Source organism: Pogoniulus pusillus, chromosome 31, assembly GCF_015220805.1.
Source record: "Pogoniulus pusillus isolate bPogPus1 chromosome 31, bPogPus1.pri, whole genome shotgun sequence".
In the NCBI taxonomy this organism is placed as follows: Eukaryota; Metazoa; Chordata; class Aves; order Piciformes; family Lybiidae; genus Pogoniulus; species Pogoniulus pusillus.
In genome coordinates this window covers 4,773,119-4,794,253 of record NC_087294.1, presented here as the reverse complement: position 1 = coordinate 4,794,253, position 21,135 = coordinate 4,773,119, and the positions used below count along the sequence as shown (strand labels likewise).

Genomic DNA, 21,135 nt, shown 5'->3' with positions numbered 1-21,135 from the left:
ACAAACCATTGTCATCAAATGTGGTTGTATTTATGTATTTTGTATCTTGTTTCCCTTCCTTATACCTTTGTAACTTCTCTACCTCAAATACCTTTTATTTATTGTGTGCTAGTTTGAAGCTAGCTAGAATGTTTTGGTGAGAAGAACTAGATCATAGGCTGTGAAAGGAAAACAATGGTGATGTCTGCTTCCCTCAGAGTCTTGCTGAAGAAAGGAAAACATTAGATAGCACTCTCGCCACTTTGTCGCACACTCTGCCTTGGGCTTCTGACTGAGCTGCATCTCCCTAACCTCACCTGCCACTCACCTTTGCTTCTTAACCTCTTGGCTGAACCTCCATTCTTCCTTGGGACTGGGGTAAGGTTGAGAGGGGCAGGGGGAAGGTGTAGGGGTGGTTGAGAGCCCCTCCTGGAGACTCAGGTTTCTGGGAGGGGAGCTGTGTTGCTGTATTACCTTTTCCCTTGTCTATTTCTGTCTATAACTGTATATACTGTAAATATCTGCCTGTATATTGTGCTAGCTGTAAATAAAGAGCTTCATTTATATTCCCAGAGCCAGGTGAGACTAGTCTGGGTGATTTCTAAGGTGTGGGGGGTGGGGAACACCCAAACCATCACATATTGTTAAACTTTTCTTCTTTTAACTTCCAAATTGGAGTGTGATTATTTATTTGGGTGTGCTTTACCTTTCCTCTCTCTACATCTCATTCCTTTTCTTTGGGAAAAGAAGGGGGAAGAGCATCCTATAAATTGTTATTAGTTCTATCAACTATATTTGAGTCTCTGGGAAATTTAGAACCAAGACACATCAACCACAAATCATATGACAACAGACATTCTGTCAGTCACAGTATAACCAGATCTAATCAATTCCACAGGAATGTAAAATGCCAGATGTTCATATAGCATTCCAGTACAGAAACACTACTTAAATTTTTGGGTCATACCATCCTGCAAGACAAAAATCCCAAAGGAAAAAGAGAGATCAGGCATTCTTCAACTGCATCCTTTTAGAGATTTTAATAAAGATACCATCATTTTGCAAAATGAGAAGCAAAATGAGAAACAAAATGCAATTCAAGAGTGTTTTGTTTATGAAATGCATCCATTTTCTAGGGTAGTCACTTCCCTGTAGAACATACTAACCACAGTGTATCTATTAATATAGTAACTCCTCAAGCTACTGAAATTCCCAGTAACATCACTTCTCTGGTCTTCCTACTTCTGAGTAATAGGAAAAGAGTTCTGGTCCATTAACTCGCCCACTCTCTCCTGAAGGAAGTTAACCAACTCAGCTAATACAAAGACATGAGTTTCATCCAGATCTTGTATGATGAACTTCTTTCCCAGTGCATTTGATTCATCCAAGTACAGCAGAAATTGCTTCATTGCTGGGTCACTGTAGAAATAAACAAACATCAGAACTTGCCTCATTGTAATAAGATGCAGTTAAAAAAACAACCAAATCACAACACAAGAACTCTTTAAGACATTCCCAAAGTTCTTTAGGAAATCAATATTATTTTTAGTAAGTGAGCAAGTCTTGAAATTAAACTTTATGAAGCTTTTCAAGAAGTTATTTCTTTCACAATAACAATTTCTTGGGTTAGAGATAAAAATAAACTGATAACTAAGTCTAATAAGAACTAGCTGCTTATCAGAATTGCTCCTATGCTGCTAAGTAGCTTTAAAAAAATCCCACAAACCCTAATTCTTAGTAAGGCAAGTTTGAACTTACATTCCCATCATCCTCAGTAGCACCATAGAAACATGTTCTCTTAAAGCACATTTTGGTTTAAGGCTAAGCAAAATCAGGGAGAAGATTCATCTCACTTGAAGTAGCACAGCACAGAGGAAAAGTGGTCACCCATGAACCACACATGCATCACATTACAACCCTTTCCTGATGTCACCTTCTAAGTAAAATGTAAGCATTTAAGAAGTATAGAGATTACATGTAGCTAATCCAACTCCACTATATGAAGCAGCTAAATAAAGTGACTTCAAATTATAAACAATTTGATCCAGTGAAATTTTGAAGAATTCAGACAGTAGTGCTCCTATATTTTTTGAAGAGAGGAAAAATGTTCTGTGATACAGCTTAGTGTTTGACTCAACAACTGGTGAAAATGTGCAAGAAACACAGGAAACCAGAATTGGGTAGCACAGGACACTTTCAAAATTACAAACATACCTGTTTTGGCAACATAGTACTTCTTTAAAAGAATTCTTAGTAATAGAGTTACTCTTGAAGGAACTCCTTAGTTCATCTCTCCTTTTAATGCACTATGAAGACAAATTCTCCCTCACCTAAAACAACATACCATGAGACTAAATCTTTCCCCTGCCTGCTACCCAGTAAACTCAAAGAACCCCAACCTTTAGCCTTAGCCTCAAAGCTGCAGAAGCATGACTAGGGGAGTTCTCAATGTACAAGAGTTATCAGGAATGGAGAATGGGATAGTCTGAAATACCTTTTCTTTAGAAGAGCCATTATTTATGTGCTCTGGCATGTAAGAAGAGAAACAAAAAAGAGTTGAGAAGAACTATATACCACCAGTATGTGGTTCCTAGCATTCTTCCACACCCCCTTTTGGATGGGTGCAAGGAAGTTTATTTTTCACTTGTTTCATTCAGCTGCAGTTTAATGACTCACACTAGTAGTACTAGATGGCATGAGCATTTGTCCCAGCTGGTATGACCAGCCTGTGAGATGTTAGACAGTAACCAAATTTCACACAGTCAACATACAGAACTGTAATTACTGCCAAAGGTTTATCACAGTATCATCAGGGTTGGAAGAGACCTCACAGATCATCAAGTCCAACCCTTTACCACAGAGCTCAAGGCTAGACCATGGCACCAAGTGCCACGTCCAACCTTGCCTTGAACAGCCCCAGGGAAGGCGACTCCACCACCTCCCCGGGCAGCCCATTCCAGTGTCCAATGACTCTCTCAGTGAAGAACTTTCTCCTCACCTCCAGCCTAAATTTCCCCTGACACAGCCTGAGGCTGTGTCCTCTTGTTCTGGTGCTGGCCACCTGAGAGAAGAGAGCAACCTCCTCCTGGCCACGTCACAGCAGAAATACTATCTCATTATAGTATATGACAATTATAATCCTTTGTATGAAGTCTTGAAAATAGTTTAGCTATTTATTAGAATAATATGGGGGTGGAAACATGTTTCCTCAGGAAGCTACTGAAAACACCTCATGGCATAACAAACACTGTAGATTTGCTATCAGATAGAAAGTTCCTTTCCCATCCAGGGAGATTTAGTTCCACACTGAGTAGAACACGACCATGGATCTGAATGAAAAAGCACTTGTAAAATACATGTGTAAATTGCACATAAGGGGTAACTACCTGAAGGGACATTGTAGCCAGGTGGGGTTGGTCTCTTCTCCCAGGCAAGCAGCAACAGAACAAGGGGACACAGTCTCAAGTTGTGTCGGGGAAAGTATAGGCTGGATGTTAGGAGGAAGTTCTTCACAGAGAGAGTGATTGGCATTGGAATGGGCTGCCCAGGGAGGTGGTGGAGGCACCATCCCTGGAGGTGTTCAAGAAAAGCCTGGATGAGGCACTTAGTGCCATGGTCTGGTTGACTGGATAGGGCTGGGGGATAGGTTGGACTGGATGATCTTGGAGGTCTCTTCCAACCTGGTTGATTCTATGATTCTATGTGAAGAAAATCAAAATAAAATATTTTGCTAACTGATTAAGATTTTAGAACTTCTTGACTTGACAGCAAAGGACTTTGCTCCCCATCAGGTGCAGGCAGTTTGTTGTGCTTCAGAAGCTTTGTCAAGGCACTAGCACGGAGCTAAATTTGAGAAGACAGGCTTTTTGTTACAGCAGAATTTAGGTGCTCAACTACTCACATATAGGCATTACATAACCAGACTTTATGTGGCTAATGTCCAGTCAGCTCAGAAGTTAGCTGCTGGAAGCTCACAGCAACAGACACCACGTAGGTAAATCATGAGAGGATCAATGCTATTCTTCTCTTGTGCAGTTATGATCTGCTCATATATTTACAATTTAAGTGTATAGAAAAAAGTCTTCTATCTCATGTAATGCTATGCTTCATGACCAATGCTTCCTCCCCCTTTGGAGAAACAATTGGGGTGCTGATAGATAGTAGGCTGAAGATGAGGCAGCAGTGTGCCCAGGTGGCCAAGAGAGCCAATGGCATCCTGGCCTGCATCAGGAACAGTGTGGCCAGTAGGACAAGGGAGGTTATTCTTCCCCTGTAGTCAGCACTGGTCAGGCCACACCTTGAGTGCTGTGTCCAGTTCTGGGCCCCTCAATTCAAGAGAGATGTTGAGGTGCTGGAAGGTGTCCAGAGAAGGGCAACAAAGCTGGTGAGGGGCCTGGAACACAAACCCTATGAGGAGAGGCTGAGGGAGCTGCAGGTGTTAAGCCTGGTCTAGTTGACTGGCTAGGGCTGGGGGATAGGTTGGATTGGATGATCTTGGAGGTCTCTTCCAACCTGGTTGATTCTATGATTCTATGAATTAACTACTTAACTGCACGTACATCAAAAGCTTACTTTTACAAACTACAAGCATACTCCTTTTAGCCTTGAATGGAATTTGGCCTGAAGCTGATGAAAAAAGACAGGAAAGAAAGGATGAAAGATTGTTTCATCATGCTTTAGAATTGGTGAAAAAAAAATATTGCTCATGAATAATAAAAAAACCATTGTTTGTAAGCAATACAGGGAATAAGAGTGAGCCTATAATGGTTAAGCATAAGTGGAAAACATTGTGTTGAAAAGAAAATAAGGAGACTGGATATAGGATTATCTACAACTGCCTCTCTCCTTCCTTCCAAGGCCACACACTGTTATCTGCTTGTTCAGCATCACCCCTCCTTACAACATTTAACAGACTCTTAAGTTACTCTGCATATTTACAGCTCTAAAGAAATAAGACTTTGAAACAACGAAAGACACTAAGTGCTGTTACTAACCATTCAATCAAGACACCTTTCAGAACATTCACCATTTTCTCAGTTCTCTTACGAACGCTGAAAGGAAGACGTGACAAGAACGCTTGCGCTGGGTGACACACGTAAGCAGAGGAAATCTGAAACAAGAAGAAATAAGGCCTTAGTTGAACTCGGTGATCCTCCCAGACAGCTCACCTCCCCGGACCAAAAGTGCTGTCTCCATATTAACAGGCTGAGCGCCCAGGGGCTCAAGGAGAGACGCACAGGTCCAGGCCGGGGTAAGATAGCCTACTCCAGTGTCGCACTGAGCTGCGAAAATCCTCTCCCCGCACTCCTGAAAGCGACCCAGGCAGCTCTGCCCGAACCCCCGCTCCCAACCCCGGAGAGCTCTTCCAGGGGCGGCTGGGACCTACTACCAGCCCTTCTTGCCGCCGGAGGCGAGCCTCAGCATGCAAAAGACAACCTGGGCCGACAGAAACAAGTCCCTGCGCGCCTCCGCGTAGCCTGGGGCCGGAGAACGACCAGGGCGGCTCGCAGCTGCCAGGTCCGGCCGCTCCCAGAGGCTGCGATCCCACGCACCCCTTACCCGCGCCGCTGCCACCGAACACTTCCCAGGCGACGGAGACAGCGCTGAGCCGCACGCGTGCGCAACCCGCCCTTTCCCCTGCCCCCTCTCCCGGCCGCGCCTTCTGATTGGCCAGGCCGCCCGCAGCGTGCTGGCGTCACGGCGGCGCAGGGGCGCCGGCGGCGGGTGCGGGGAGGAGAGGCAGCAGGTAGCGGCGGCGGGGGGGCGGTAACGGCGGGGGGGGGCGCGGTAACGGCGGGCGGGGGCGTGGCGCGGCCGGTGGGGGTCGGGCTCTGGGGCAGGACGCGGGAGGTCTCTGCGCCGCTGCCGGCGGCTGCTGAAGCCGGGTGCTTGTTTACCTCAGCGGGTTCGCGGAATGTTTTCCTGCTTTCATGTGTATTATTTTAACGACCTCGGCCTCAAGGTGCTTTCTGGTTCCGGGAGCCAGCAGCGGGAGCGCGCCTGCGCTGCTCCCCGGCTCCGCGGCCTTGCTCTGCCCAGCGGTGCGGCCCCGCCCGGGCTCGGTGCTGTCCCGGGAAGATCGGCACTTGTTAAACATGTGGAGAAAGAACAGTGCTGCCTTAGGCGTCACCTGCGCCCTGTGAGCACCCTTGAGGTTGCGAATGTGTCGTTCCCGTTTGGAAAGGAAGAGTTCTCCCCACTTCACTTCTTGCCTAGATACTGCATGGTCTGAAGGGGTACTTTGACAGTAGCCCTAGGTGCACGCTGTGGAGGCAGCGTGTCCCATGTCGGGGTGATAGCAGAAACGCTGGCCCCATAAAGTGTACTTTGACAGTAGAATCATAGAATCAACCAGGTTGGAAGAGACCTCCAAGATCATCCAGTCCAAACTAGCACCCAGCCCTAGCCAGTCAACCAGACCATGGCACTAAGTGCCTCATCCAGTCTTTTCTTTAACACCTCCAGATCATCAAATCCAACCCTTTACCACAGAGCTCAAGGCTAGACCATGGCACCAAGTGCCACGTCCAATCCTGCCTTGAACAGCTCCAGGGACGGCGACTCCACCACCTCCCCGGGCAGCCCATTCCAGTGTCCAATGACTCTCTCAGTGAAGAACTTTCTCCTCACCTCAAGCCTAAATTTCCCCTGATGTAGCTTGAGGCTGTGTCCTCTCGTTCTGGTGCTGGCCACCTGAGAGAAGAGAGCAACCTCCTCCTGGCCACAACCTCCCCTCAGGTAGTTGTAGACAGCAATAAGGTCTCCCCTGAGCCTCTTCCAGGCTACAGTGTACTGTGCCTTCATAGACTTGAATTGCTTAGGTCTGTAATGTGTCAAGGCTTCATTTCAGAAAAGGTTTTTCCTCTTCATGGCTGCATTTAGGTTTTCATTCTTTTACATGGGCAAGGATTTTTCTAGAACAAGACACACCCTCTTCTGTTTTACCTGTAGGTATGCTCTGTGAGCTCCACAAGCACATGGAGTCAGAGCATTTTAGAACCAATACTTGTTTTTATTATCCATAGAGTTTCCACATTCTTGGAAGTACTACTCTGATCTGCTTTTTAAAGTGAGAAAAATGAAAGAAGTAGTAGTAGTAGTTCGTGGAGCTTTGTTAGTCAAAATAAAAGGCTTACTTGTTAGCACATTGAATGATGAACTTTAACAGCAGTTGGTTACCCTGTCCAATTGAGTCATGTTTTGATGGACGTATGACTATATCTTGTATTTAAGCAAGAGGGACTAATCAGGGAAGGAGACATAATACAAGCAAAGAAATTAATTGGAGATATATACTCACTCAAATCAACTATAACATGTAATTAGCTGAAAAAAGTGCTTCAGACTTTTCTTGTAATTGAAATACAGCTTGTTAAATATGGGAGTTTATAGGTGTCATGGTTTGAGTTGAATCAGCTGATGTGAATATTCAGTACCATGCTGCCATCGTGATGGTTCTGAAATGAAAGCCCTGGCTGGAGCAAAGTGTCATAAATAAAAGGCATGAAATTAGGTTCATGCAAAATAAGGCTTTTAATAGAGTTACAGGAATCAAGCAGTGCACAGGCCTGGGTGAGCAGGGAGGCTCTGCTCTACCCTAACGCACACCTTTTGTTTTCAGTCTTCTCTTTTTATATGCTTTTCTAATACATATTCATTACTAATTCTAAGAAAAGGTTGGATTTTTCTTATCAATTCCAAGAATGGGAGGTATCTCTTCTGCACATGTCTCTTTTTATCTGGTGGTCCCTCTGGCGATCTTCAGTGATGAAGTAAGAGGTCTTCCTCAAGTGACCTTTTCATGAACTTGAAGCCAGCAGTGTCCTTTGTATGGCTCTTCCTCTGTTTACTCATGGGCAAAGGCTGTCTCTCCCACCTGTTTTCCTCCCTCATCAGCCTTTCTAGTTTGTATTCATTTATTGCTCTGTTATCTTAAGCTAAGTGCATACTTTTGTGCTGGTGGTGCAAGGAGGTGTGCAGCTCCATTCAAAATCCCCCCTCCCCCCTGTCTGTGGCCTCTTGCCACGAATTGATGGCATCAAAAATATATTTCTCACAAAAGTATCATGGGGCTTGAGGTTCACAGAATCATAGAATCAACCAGGTTGGAAGAGACCTCCAACATCATCCAGTCCAACCTAGCACCCACCCTAGCCAGTCAACCAGACCATGGCACTAAGTGCCTCATCCAGGCTTTGCTTGAACACCTCCAGGGACGGTGACTCCACCACCTCCCTGGGCAGCCCATTCCAATGCCAATCACTCTCTCTGCCAACAACTTCCTCCTAACATCCAGCCTAGACTTTCCCTGTCACAACTTGAGACTGTGTCCCCTTGTTCTGCTGCTGGTTGTCTGGGAGAAGAGGCCAACCCTCACCTGGCTACAGCCTCCCTTCAGGTAGTTGTAGACAGCAATGAGGTCCCCCCTGAGCCTCCTCTTCTCCAGGCTGCACACCCCCAGCTCCCTCAGCCTCTCCTCATAGGGTTTGTGTTCCAGGCCCCTCACCAGCTTTGTTGCCCTTCTCTGGACACCTTCCAGCACCTCAACAGATTGTAACATGTGAGGCTTCCTGTTCAGGTTGCTGCTTCTGCTTTCTGGGTTTGGAGTGTTGGTCTTCTCCCCTGTGCTGGCTTCTGTGTGCTTAGAGGGGACGACAACTGTTTTATTGCTGTCTTCAGAGAGCAGAAGCAGCAGCAACTGTGATTTTTCTGCAGACAGGCTAAGGTGGTTGTACAGTGTATGATTTCCAGTAAACTCTTTATCTCAACCCAGAGGTTTTTTGTGTTACTTTCCTTCTTATATCTGTGTGGGGAGGAGGTCTTGTTAACCCAGGCCAATAGATTTTTCATTAGAGCGTTTTATGTGGGCATGAATACGTGTCATAATGTACAGCAGAGATCACAATAAACTTTTCTATCATGACCTTTGCTGTGAAAAGACAAGAAGGAAAACTAGTGCAGGTTTGAAATCTGAAATCAATCATTGCTTTTCTTCTTTTGTTTTTTGAATATACAGGATGTCGGTGGCTGCCTACTGTATATTTTGCTATAGACAAATAGGAACTTCTGGTCCAGCTACAAAAGCACATCTACCATGGAGTGATATCAGTAAGTACAATTCTATAGGTACTCTCTCTCTTGGTATAATGCTGTGCATAATTAAATGATGCAAGAGATCTAAATCTTTGAATACTTTGTGATCAAAATATTTTGGCTGAGGTGGCTGTCTGCTTCTGACCTTGCTTTGCATAGTGATGTGTCAAGTGACATCAGAAGATTATCACAGTATCACAGTATCATCAGGGTTGGAAGAGACCTCACAGATCATCAAGTCCAACCCTTTACCACAGAGCTCAAGGCTAGACCATGGCACCAAGTGCCATGTCCAACCTTGCCTTGAAATGCCCCAGGGATGGCGAATTATCCAGGATTAGAACAGAGATAAATGTCCATAGTCAATATCACTGAAATATTTTAAACTCAATTTTGTAACTGTTTATTTTTTTAACCCCCTAGAGCCATGAAACAATAACATCCATAAAGTTTGAATAAAGTTTTTTCTGTTATTTCTTCCTCCTTATTTTTACTGGTATTAGTTCTACAGTCTTCCCTGCTTAGTGTCTGCTTTCTTTGATGCCCTCTGTGTAACAGAGTGACAATTCTGAGAATTAAAAAGCTCATTTTTGAGCTTTCATAGAATATTTTTGTTTCTGCTCTGCAGGAAGCATTGCCCTTTTTTGCCTTCACAACCTTGTCTGCCAGTTATTTCTTCAACATGTAACTGCCTCTTTACAGATTCATGGATTGTTGGGGGTTGGAAGGGACCTCCAGAGATTATCAAGTCCAATCTTCCCTGCTAGAGCAGGATCACCTATGGCAGGCCACACAGGGATGCATCCAGGCAGGTTTTGAAAGCCTCCAGAGAAGGAAATTCCACAACCTCTCAGGGCAGCAGGTTTCAGTGTTCTGTTCACTGTAAAGAAGGTGTTGTGGTGGAAACTCCTGTATTGCAGCTTATCCTATCACTGGGCACTACCTAAAAGAGACTGACACCTTCATCTTGACACCCACCCTTTAAATACTTATAGATGCTAAGTTCTCCTCTCAGCCTTCTTTTCTCAAGAGTAAACAGACCCAGATCTTTCTGTCTCTCTTCATAGGAGAGATGTTACAGGCCCACAGTTATCCTTTTAGCCCTCCATTGGACTCTCCACCAGATTTATATCTCTCTTGAACTGGGAAGCCCAAAACTAGACATAGTATTCCAGGTGTGATCTCACCAGGGCAGAGTAGAGGAGAAGGAGAACCTCTCTAGACCTGCTGAACACCCTCTTCTTAATGCCCCCCTGAATGCCATTGGCTCTGTTGTCTACAAGTGCACATTGCTGTCCCATGGACAACTTCCTGTTCTCCAGGACTCCAAGGTCTTTCTCTGTGGAGCTGCTTTCCAGCAGAACAACCCCTAGTCTGTACTGGTGCCTGGTGCTGTTCTACCTAGATAAGCAAAAATTCTTACAGTCTTTCAAAGACAGAACCTGCTGACAATGGTTGTGGGACAAATCTCCCAATTCATGGTGAGAAAAGTAAGTTATTTGTGGTAGGTTGGATGTGTTCCATTGGATTTATGTCATTGGTAATTATTAATAGACTTTTTTTCTGTGTTGAGATCCTTCCATGCACATGATCAGCTCTTCTTTGTCCAGAAAAAAACCCCAAACTCTCCAATCTGACAGGAATCCTTAGACTCAAAAGGAAATCATTGCAAGTGGTGTGTGTTTACTCAGCTATTTGCTTTAGGAATTAGTTTCAGTGAAATGATTTTAATTCTTTTTTTTTCTTAGTGGTCTTCTGCAGGACTTTTTTGAAAGAACACACATATTCACAGTATCACAGTATCACCAAGGTTGGAAGAGAGCTCACAGATCATCAAGTCCAACCCTTTACCACAGAGCTCAAGGCTAGACCATGGCACCAAGTGCCATGTCCAGTCCTGCCTTGAACAGCTCCAGGGACGGCGACTCCACCACCTCCCCAGGCAGCCCATTCCAGTGCCCAATGACTCTCTCAGTGAAGAACTTTCTCCTCACCTCAAGCCTAAATTTCCAGCTTGAGGCTGTGTCCTCTTGTTCTGGTGCTGGCCACCTGAGAGAAGAGAGCAACCTCCTCCTGGCCACAACCTCCCCTCAGGTAGTTGTAGACAGCAATAAGGTCACCCCTGAGCCTCCTCTTCTCCAGGCTAACCAATCCCAGTTCCCTCAGCCTCTCCTCGTAGGGCTGTGCTCAAGGCCTCTCCCCAGCCTCGTCGCCCTTCTCTGGACACGCTCAAGCATCTCAATGTCCCTCCTAAACTGGGGGGCCCAGAACTGAACACAGCACTCAAGGTGTGGTCTAACCAGTATGCATTGAAGAAATAACCAAGCCATGTAAGAAATGGTTAACTCCTTAAAATAACCTGCATTTTCAAATGAGTGCTAGTGATACAAGCAGAGAAAACTCACTGTTGATTCCTGCAGCTGAGCAATGTATGGTATTGATAGGTAGCAATACTCAAAGTAAATAGCACTGGCAGAAAATACATCTTATCATCTTGCATAGGAGAGCAGCAAATTCTAATCAAGTGGTGTTTTCTCTGTACATTTAGATGATGATTTTCTGAAAGCTGGGAAGCAGTGAAAAGAAAAATTACTGTCTTGTAATCAAATGTTAACTAGATTTATGTAGCTGTGATGCACTTAGCTTTGTTTAATGTGATTGTTTATTTTTCTCAAGGAAAAATTGCCAAGATAACTGGATCAATTATACTAGGGTAAGTTGTCACTCATGTGTCTTTCAAAGAATGTGACAATATTAGGTGACCTTTAGACATGATTGAAGCATAATTATTACTTATTTAAAATATTTTAGGGTCTTTACTTTGTTAAAATAATCTCTAAGGGTTGTATACTTGTAAAATAATTTCAATTATATGCTTGGCACAATAATGGTCATTGATACCAAAATTATTCTTAACACATTTTGCCATAATTAAAGAAAAATATGATTCATGTGCAGTTTTCTTTTATTTAAAGAGGTTTTGTATTCATTACATATGAAGTCCTGTCCTTAAAGAAGTTACTGCAAATTGACACTCAAGCTATACATCAAGAAAAACTTAAATCCTATGTGTATGTACATACAGCTTCTCTGAATACAAGTCAAGGTAAGATGCAGAATTGTTTGGATTCTAAATAATATCATTTCTAAAGGATTGAATGTTTCTGGAAGTCACTCTTCCTGAGATCTGTTAATAGTCTTCACAGTGTTGCTGATTTTATTTAAACTAGTTTAAACTAGTGCCTGCTTTTTTAAGATAGTTCTATGTGTACACACACACATACAGTTATCTATATAGGAGGTAATTATATATCTAAACACAAATATGTATGTGTATATATATCACAGAACACAAGGTTGGAAGGGATCTCAATCATCATCTGTTCCAACTTTTCCTGGCAAAAGCACAGCCTAGACAAGAGGGCCAAAGACTCTGTGCAGCTGAATCTTACTAGTGTCCAGTGCTGGGTAATTAACCACTTCTCCAGTGAGGTTATTCCAGTTTCCTTCTTGTGACCATTGAGTTTGCCCCAGGGCTGATGTGGAACTGTTGGCCCTGTTTTTTTTTGGGGTAAATGCCTCTAAAAAGCAAGTCTCCATCTTATTTGTAGCCACCCTTTAAATACTGGGGCATGATTATAAGGCCTTCATAAGCCTTCATTTCTCAAAGCTGAACAAACTCAGGTCTTCCAGCCTGCCTTCATATGGCAGGCTTCCTTGCGCTTTAATCATCTTTGTGGCCCTTCTCTGGACCCTCTCTTGTTTGTCAACATCTTTTTTGTACAGTGGGGATGAAAACTCAACACACTATTCCAAATGTCACCTGACAAGCTCAGAGTAGAGTGAGGTAATCACTGCTTTATCTCTGTTGGTGGTGGAGCCCATCATAGAATCATAGAATCAATCAGGTTGGAAGAGACCTCCAAGATCATCCAGTCCAACCTATCCCCCAGCCCTAGCCAGTCAACCAGACCATGGCACTGAGTGCCTCATCCAGTCTTTTCTTGAAGATCTCAAGGGACAGTGCCTCCACCACCTCCCTGGGCAGCCCATTCCAATGCCAATCACTCTCTCTGTCAACAACTTCCTCCTAACATCCAGCCTACACCTACCCTGGCACAACCTGAGACTGTGTGCCCTTGTTCTATTGGTGGTTGCCTGGGAGAAGAGGCCACCCCCCACCTGGCTACAATGTCCCTTCAGGTAGTTGGTTTTCTTTGCTGCAGCAGCATGCTGTTTGCTCATATTGAGTTTGATGTCCAGCAGGACCCCAAGGGCCCTTTTCACTGAGCTGCTTCCCAACCAGGTAGATATCAGCCTGTGCTACACTCCTGAATTATGTTTTCTCAGCTGTAAAACCTTACATTTGTCTTTGTGTATCTGTATATGAAAAATAATGGAATAGATCTCTCTTTCAGTTTATTCATAATCTAAAATCTCTCCTAGGGATCACATACCAAGCCAGAAAAGAAATCCATAAAGCTGTGAGGAAAATCCTAGAAACAGAAGCTAAATTTTTCCGCAGGCCTTTTAATGGTAAGTACTGAAAGTGTGGATTTCTCTGTTAGTGTTATCTTTTGATAGTAAAACATAAGCCTTTTAGAAAGTAAAATGGTTTTTGTTGCAGACTTAAAATGTTCTTTTGCTTTTGCAGCAGTGTGCTTGTTTGAAGCTAGCTAGAATGTTTTGGTGAGAAGAATTAGATTACAGGCTGTGGAAGGAAAATAAGGCTGATGTCTACCTCACTTATTGGCTTGCTGAGATGTATAAGAATAAGAATCAAAACATAGATAAGACACAACTTCTGCTGCTGGGGAGCTCTGAGCTGCATCTCTCTCTAACCACACCTTCCACTTCTTTGACTCATCCACTTTGCTTCCTAACCCCCTGGCTGAACCTCCATTTTTCCTTGGGACTGGGGTAGGGTTGAGAGGGGTAGGGGGAAGGTGAAGGGGTGGTTGGGAGCCCCTCATGGGGACTCAGGTTTCTGGGAGGGCTGTTGTGTTTCTGTATTACCTTTTCCCTTGTCTATTTCTGTCTATAACTGTATATACTGTAACTATCTGCTTGTATATTGTGCTAAGCTGTAAATAATAAGCTTCATTCAATTCCCAGAGCCAACTGAGTCTAGTCTGAGTGATTTCCAAAGTGTGGGGGTGCAGGGAACACCCAAACCATCACAAACAGCAGTAATGTTACTGTATTTTCATGTATTAATGTAAAATGCTAGCATCTTTTAGATGTATTAAAACAGTTTCTTTTCTTAAAGTGATGGTTAAAAATGGATTTGAGATTTGTTGGTTATTTTTCCTCTTTCAGAAGAGATTTGAAGATTAAGATACCAGGTTAATATTTGATACAGGTTTTGTGTCTAAAAAGTGTGGATGGGACAAAGTACTCTGAAAAATTAATTTTAGGAAAGATTGTTATACTTTTGTCAGAACTGCCAGTATTAGCCTAAAGCAGCACAGCCTTTTTGCAGCAGCATGTCACTGCATTTCAGAGTAAAGTAAGAGTTTTCATTCATGTGAGAAACTGCTCTTGAGGCATATTACCTGGTGTCTTTTAACTATGTGTTAAGTAGTTATAACAGTATGTGCCTCTACTGTGCTGCTATGTAATTAATTGTTCAAGATCAGAGCCTTAAGGGTTGCTAATTATATTCAGCTCTTGCAGCATTTCTGGTTGGGAAGTGGCAGCTAGAATGTGTATGTGCAACATATATATATAACCTGGCAGCTCATGGTTTGGACAGATTCACTCTGTGCTGGATCAAGAACTGGATGGATGGCAGAGCCCAGAGAGTGGTGATGAATGGTGCCACATCCAGTTGGCAGCTGTCACTAGTGGTGTTCCCCAAGGATCAGTGCTGGGCCCAGTCCTGTTCAATATCTTTATTGATGATCTGGACGAGGAGATTGAGTCCAGCATCAGTAAGTTTGCAGATGACACCAAGCTAGGAGCAGGTGTTGATCTGTTGGAGGGTAGGAGAGCCCTGCAGGGAGACCTGGACAGGCTGAATGGGTGGGCAGAGGCCAATGGGAAGAGATTGAACAAGGCCAAGTGCAGGGTTCTGAACTTTGGCCACAACAACCCAAAGCAGCACTACAGGCTGGGGACAGAGTGGCTGGAAAGCAGCCAGCAGAAAAGGACCTGTGGGTACTGATAGATAGTAGGCTGAAGATGAGGCAGCAGTGTGCCCAGGTGGCCAAGAGAGCCAATGGCATCCTGGCCTGCATCAGGAACAGTGTGGCCAGTAGGACAAGGGAGGTTATTCTGCCCGTGTACTCAGCACTGGTCAGGCCACACCTTGAGTACTGTGTCCAGTTCTGGGCCCCTCAATTCAAGAGAGATGTTGAGGTGCTGGAAGGTGTCCAGAGAACGGCAACAAAGCTGGTGAGAGGCCTGGAACACAAACCCTATGAGGAGAGGCTGAGGGAGCTGGGGGTGTTTGGCCTGGAGAAGAGGAGGCTCAGGGGGGACCTCATTGCTGTCTACAACTACCTGAAGGGAGGCTGAAGCCAGGTGGGGGTTGGTCTGTTCTGCCAGGCAACCAGCAACAGAACAAGGGGACACAGTCTCAAGTTGTGGCAGGGCAGGTTTAGGCTGGATGTTAGGAGGAAGTTGTTGGCAGAGAGAGTGATTGGCATTGGAATGGGCTGCCCAGGGAGGTGGTGGAGTCACCATCCCTGGAGGTGTTCAAGAAAAGCCTGGCTGAGGCACTTAGTGCCATGGTCTGGTTGACTGGCTAGGGCTGGGTGCTAGGTTGGACTGGATGATCTTGGAGGTCTCTTCCAACCTGGTTGATTCTCTGATTCTATATATGAAATACCAACTTAATGCCACTAAAATGAGTCAAAACCATCTTAAGGATCAGCATTTTACTAATGCCATTCTTTCTTAATTGAATATTTAAACATGACACTCTAGGTTAATGTTAACAACTAATATTAAGATATTAAACAAAACAGGTTTTTTTTTCTTCAATTAATAGAAATGTGGCTGTTAAAGTGCTCATTAATAATATCTTGCTTTTTATTTGTTTCCTAGTAAAAGAACAATTCAGTACATTTGATGGAGAAGATCATGAATGTGCCTTATGGCTCCTCTTAAAGAGATGTCAGTCAGAAGACAAAGAGGTCCGGCTGCGGGCTGTACAAGACCTGGCAAGCAACAGTCACTGGCATGGTAGTGTATGCTGCTGTAACCTAATTCACCCTAGAAGCATGACAGTCTCAGTTAGCTGTTGCAACATGAAAAAAAGGCTAGAAGCTGCAAGGAGTGTAAATATAATCTGAAATTTGGTCTAAAATATAAGAGATTTGTTTCTATCACAAGCAATTGTTTTTTCCTCGTACCCTGATGACAAAGTGCAGGCTTCTCTCCATTTCCCCACCAGAGAACTGCAGTCATTGCTGTGGTGTGCAGGAGCAGTTCACATTTGTTAGTTCCTTAGCTTTGCTGTTGGAACTGCTGAAAGATCAGTAGTTCTGGCAGTGATTTTTATAAGGCTCTGTAGGTGGGGTGGATTTAAGATCACGGTTCAGTTTACAAGAACTAGTTAGGAAATAATAGCAATGACAAACTGGAGGCATGTTCAAGCATGATTTGTAAGCTATTTGCCATCTTACTATTTCATAGAATCAACCAGGTTGGAAGAGACCTCCAAGATCATCCAGTCCAACCTAGCACCCAGCCCCAGCCAGTCAACCAGACCATGGCACTAAGTGCCTCATCCAGGCTTTGCTTGAACACCCCCAGGGACGGTGCCTCCACCACCTCCCTGGGCAGCCCATTCCAATGCCAATCACTCTCTCTGCCAACAACTTCCTCCTAACATCCAGCCTATACTTCCCCTAGCACAACTTGAGACTGTATCCCCTTGTTCTGTTGCTGGTTGCCTGGGAGAAGAGGCCAACCCCCACCTGGCTACAACCTCCCTTCAGGTAGTTGTAGACAGCAATGAAGTCCCCCCTGAGCCTCCTCTTCTCTAGGCTGACCACCCCCAGCTCCCTCAGCTTCTCCTCATAGGGTTTCTGTTCCAGGCCCCTCACCAGCTTTGTCGCCCTTCTCTGGACACCTTCCAGCAGCTCAACATCTCTCTTGAATTGAGGGGCCCAGAACTGGACACAGCACTCAAGGTGTGGCCTGACCAGTGCTGAGTACAGGGGCAGAATAACCTCCCTTGTCCTACTGGCCACACTGTTCCTGATGCAGGCCAGGATGCCATTGGCTCTCTTGGCCACCTGGGCACACTGCTGGCTCATCTTTAGCCTACTATCTATCAGTACCCCCAGGTCCCTTTCCTCCTGGCTGCTCTCCAGCCACTCTGTCCCCAGCCTGTAGTGCTGCTTTGGGTTGTTGTGGCCAAAGTGCAAAGATATTGAACAGGACTGGGCCCAGCACTGATCCTTAGGGAACACCACTAGTGACAGATGCCAACTGGATGTGACACCATTCACCTGTTTCTGTAGCAGTGAATATCCTTGAAACCACAAGTAAAGGGGGAAATGAGTTACTTATGGGTATCCTTTTTCCTCTTCCATCAATAGTCCATACAAACCAGATGGCATTCTAATCTTGACTCTGGTTATTCAGGTAATTCAGTCAGTTGAGGATCTTTTTACAGCATGGGTTTTATCTTGTTTCCCATTGCTTAAATAAAATTCTAGTTCATAACTCCAAGCAGTGTATGTCAAAAAGCTGTTTTGAAAACATTTGTTAGCTAGATTGTACCAAAACTGACCAAATAGTTCACCATAGCTGCCATTGCAAGGACACTGTCTGCTTATCCAGAGCACTGCTTCAGTGACTTCAATTTGCTGTTTCAAGTGATCCATACCAAAGAAAGAAGATAGTCAATTTGTAACTGTTTGTGAAAAGTGTATTTTAGATGCTTGGTTAGTTTTGTGGTAGAATTGTGTAACACTAACAAAGAGAGGAACTTATTTCTGTAGAGTAAGTATTGATCCACTTTGTAATTTCTTGTGTTTTAGTTTGCCATTTTATTTCAGGATGTAGTTTTCTGTTTCCCCAGCTATAAAGTAGGTAGGTTTTGGAAAGGAGCAATAAGTTACTGTAGTAAGTTGCTGTTCAAGTCTGGTTTTCTTTCAGTAGGCTGACTGAAAGCCTGTTCTGTATGTTTAGTAGAGAAGGGCTGCTTAAAACTGTATTTTGGTGCTGTTCTGTCTTTATGAGGTCATCTGATTTTGTGATGTGAGCAATTTTATTGAAGCACAGCATTTGTATCACTTAAAATCAGGTGTCTTTATCTTGGCAGGTTTGGGATTTAATACTGTATGCAGAAAAAAATATGCATATGTCCTTCAACTTTTGGCTTAAGTCCAAGGAATTAAGCTTGAGTTTGCAATCCTTGTATTCCTTGTGTTCAACTTGTATCTGAGGACCTTTATCAAACTAGTCTATAATGAACAACTGGTGCCCAGGTGTCTTCAGTTCAGTATAGAGCTGTTCTAACAACTGCAGTATTTGTCTTTTGGACTTCATGATTAAACATCAGACCTTATTTGTATAGATTGCAGAGAGATGGTTCTGTTTTAAAGTATATTAACATAATAGATCAGACACTGGGCTTAAAACCAAGTTAAATATTTAAGGTTAATTTTAACACTAACACTGAAGTTCTTGTACTACAGATTATCAGTATGGTACAGTTGCCCAAACCTGTGATCAAAGGACTGCTATCGGTTTGGCTCGATCAAAAGACGTTGACCTTCGCTTTTTCCTGCCTCCACCACCTTTGCCAAAAATCAAGAATGTAAGTAAATGAGAAGCAGGTACTAGATGACTTTTGTGTGCTTGTTCGTTGTTGGTAGCCATGCTGAAGTGGAGTTCTTCTAAAGTAATGCACAAATTCAGTAATTCACAAGTTCTAAAGTAATTCACAAGTTCAGTCTGGAGAAGATGAGGCTCTGAGGTGACCTTTTTGTGGCCTTCCAATATCTGAAGAGGGCCTGCAAAAAAGATGGGCAGGGACTTTTTAGGATATCAGATAGTGACAGGACTAGAGGGAATGGAGCAAAGCTGGAGATGGGTAGGTTCAGACTGCATGTGAGGAGAAAGTTCTTCACCATGAGGATGGTGAGAGCCTGGAATGGGTTGCACAGGGAGGTGGTTGAGGCCCGATCCCTGGAGGTGTTTAAGGCCAGGCTGGATGAGGCTCTGGCCAGCCTGATCTAGGGTAGAGTGTCCCTGCCCATGGCAGGGGAGCTGGAACTAGATGTTCCTTGTGGTCCCTTCCAACCCTGACTGATTCTATGATTTTATGAAATAGTAGAATTAAGATCAAAATAGAAACCTGTAATATCATGATATACTGCTGGGGTATATCTGCACTAGTGAGTGGCATGGTGGAAGGAAGGATGGAGGGGTGATCACTTACTGTTCTCAGACCATGTGAGCACATTCCACATTTACTAGCAGTGAAGTTTAAGCCAGTTACCAGTCTGAGGCACTCACTGCTTGTCTATACCTACCTAAGAAGAACTGCAAAACAGTGGTTTTTAGTCATCCTATACTGTGTTGTTCATAGTGATGGAATCCTATGCATTGAGAGCACTCCTGAGACGTTCTCATCCTCACTGCTGGTGCAGTGCTCCAGAGAGTGTTCTGGCACACAGACTGAGCCTTGGTTGTATAAGTAGGCAACCCATTTTAAGGGCACCATGTAAATCCCAAGTGCAGATGCTAGGCAGATACACTGCCTGGAAAAATTCCTCCAACACACTAATTCACTAATGTAGAAGTACTCATTGTCTTTCATCAAAATTTTCCTTTTCACATCTTGATCTACTTATGTGTGAATTTAGAAGTTATAGAAGCTGTTTGGAAACAAGCTTTACTGTAAATACTCTTAATTAAATTGTCTTTAACTGGAGTTACCACAGTGCTTGTTAGATTTAGTTGAGTAGTATTCCAGCAGAAAACTCAGAAAGTATGATGTTAACTGTTTAAAAATGCATTATGCCTTAATAAAGTAATTGAGAATTAATCAGATAAGCAAATAGGTAATATATAGAACATCTTCAAGTGATATGTCTTAAATTCCCAAATGCTTCCAGAGCTTTTGAGGTGGAGATGTGGCTCCCCCCCACCCTTTTCACTTACCAGGAGATCTACCAGACTTCTTTTCTTTACACCTGGCCTGTTGTAGGCATAGGCCTGTTTCTGTCTCTGTTGCCAGCTTCCATCTACCAACAAATCCCTACTGGGTAGGTCTGACCTTGTTTTAATTTTATGTCAATTAGTAAGTAGATGTATGATGATTTCACAAGTCATGTCATTATATTAGCTTCTTCAATAAGCAAATCAGCATATGAATCAAAACTATGAGATCTTTTGTAATCACACAGTCACAGACTTACCAAGGCTGGAGTAGACCTCTGAGATCATCAAGTCCAGCCTATGACCTAACACCACCGCATCGACTAGACCATGTCACCAAGTGCCACATCCAATCTTCCCTTAAACGCCTCCAGAGACAGCGACTCCACCACCTCTTTGGGCATTCCATTCCAGTGTCTAGTTCCCCTTTCTGTGCAGAAGTGCTTCCTAACATCCAGCCTAAACCTTCCCTGGTGCAGCTTCAGGCCATGCCCTCTCATCTTGTCACAAGTAGCCTGGGACAAGAGCCCAACTCCCATGTTACTACAACTTACCTTCAGGTGGTTGTAGAGTGTGATACAATCCCAAGTCTTTTCTTCTCCAGACTAAACAACCCCATCTCTCTCACCCTCTCCTCGTAAGACTTTCCCTCCAGTCCCTTCACCAGTGTTGTTGGACCCACTCCAGCACCTCAGTATCTTTCTTGAAGTGAGTGGCCCATAGCTGAACACAGGTGAACTCAAGGTGAGTCCTCATCAGTACTGAGTACAGGGGCAGAATGCTGCCAAAGGTCTGTGTCAGCGTATACCTGCACATCTTAACCAACACAACTCTGAAAAACAGCCTTCACTGGTAGTGATATTCTCAGGTTTTGCTTTCTTATCTTTGTTAAATTAAGTAGTAGTGGATCTGTAAGTCCTGAAGTACTAGGTTGTACTC

The 21,135-nt window shown here is 44.0% G+C and overlaps 2 protein-coding genes across 3 annotated transcripts in view; one reads left to right on the top strand and one right to left on the bottom strand.

Moving 5' to 3' along the window:
* Window positions 1-1,052: 1,052 nt before the first annotated feature.
* GTF2H5 (general transcription factor IIH subunit 5) lies at window positions 1,053-5,600 on the bottom strand. Of its 2 annotated transcripts, none has more exons than XM_064169293.1 (3): window positions 5,539-5,600; window positions 4,974-5,089; window positions 1,053-1,398 (listed from the first exon to the last, which is right to left on the bottom strand). In XM_064169293.1, the coding sequence occupies exons 2-3, from the start codon at window positions 5,006-5,008 to the stop codon at window positions 1,218-1,220; spliced, it is 216 nt and encodes a 71-aa protein (XP_064025363.1). In that variant the 5' UTR covers window positions 5,009-5,089; window positions 5,539-5,600; the 3' UTR covers window positions 1,053-1,217. The 2 variants fall into 2 exon arrangements, with proteins under 2 accessions (XP_064025363.1, XP_064025362.1); XM_064169292.1 differs by lacking the exon at window positions 5,539-5,600 and adding an exon at window positions 5,416-5,437.
* A 79-nt stretch (window positions 5,601-5,679) lies between these two features.
* The window catches only part of SERAC1 (serine active site containing 1), a 35,365-nt gene continuing 19,909 nt past the window's right edge, over window positions 5,680-21,135 (top strand). Inside the window, exons 1-7 of the mRNA XM_064169294.1 lie at window positions 5,680-5,725; window positions 8,996-9,087; window positions 11,749-11,785; window positions 12,048-12,178; window positions 13,519-13,608; window positions 16,123-16,260; window positions 18,729-18,850. Coding sequence (XP_064025364.1) covers window positions 8,997-9,087; window positions 11,749-11,785; window positions 12,048-12,178; window positions 13,519-13,608; window positions 16,123-16,260; window positions 18,729-18,850 — 609 coding nt within the window. The 5' untranslated portion in view covers window positions 5,680-5,725; window position 8,996. The remainder of the gene's footprint in view (window positions 5,726-8,995; window positions 9,088-11,748; window positions 11,786-12,047; window positions 12,179-13,518; window positions 13,609-16,122; window positions 16,261-18,728; window positions 18,851-21,135) is intronic.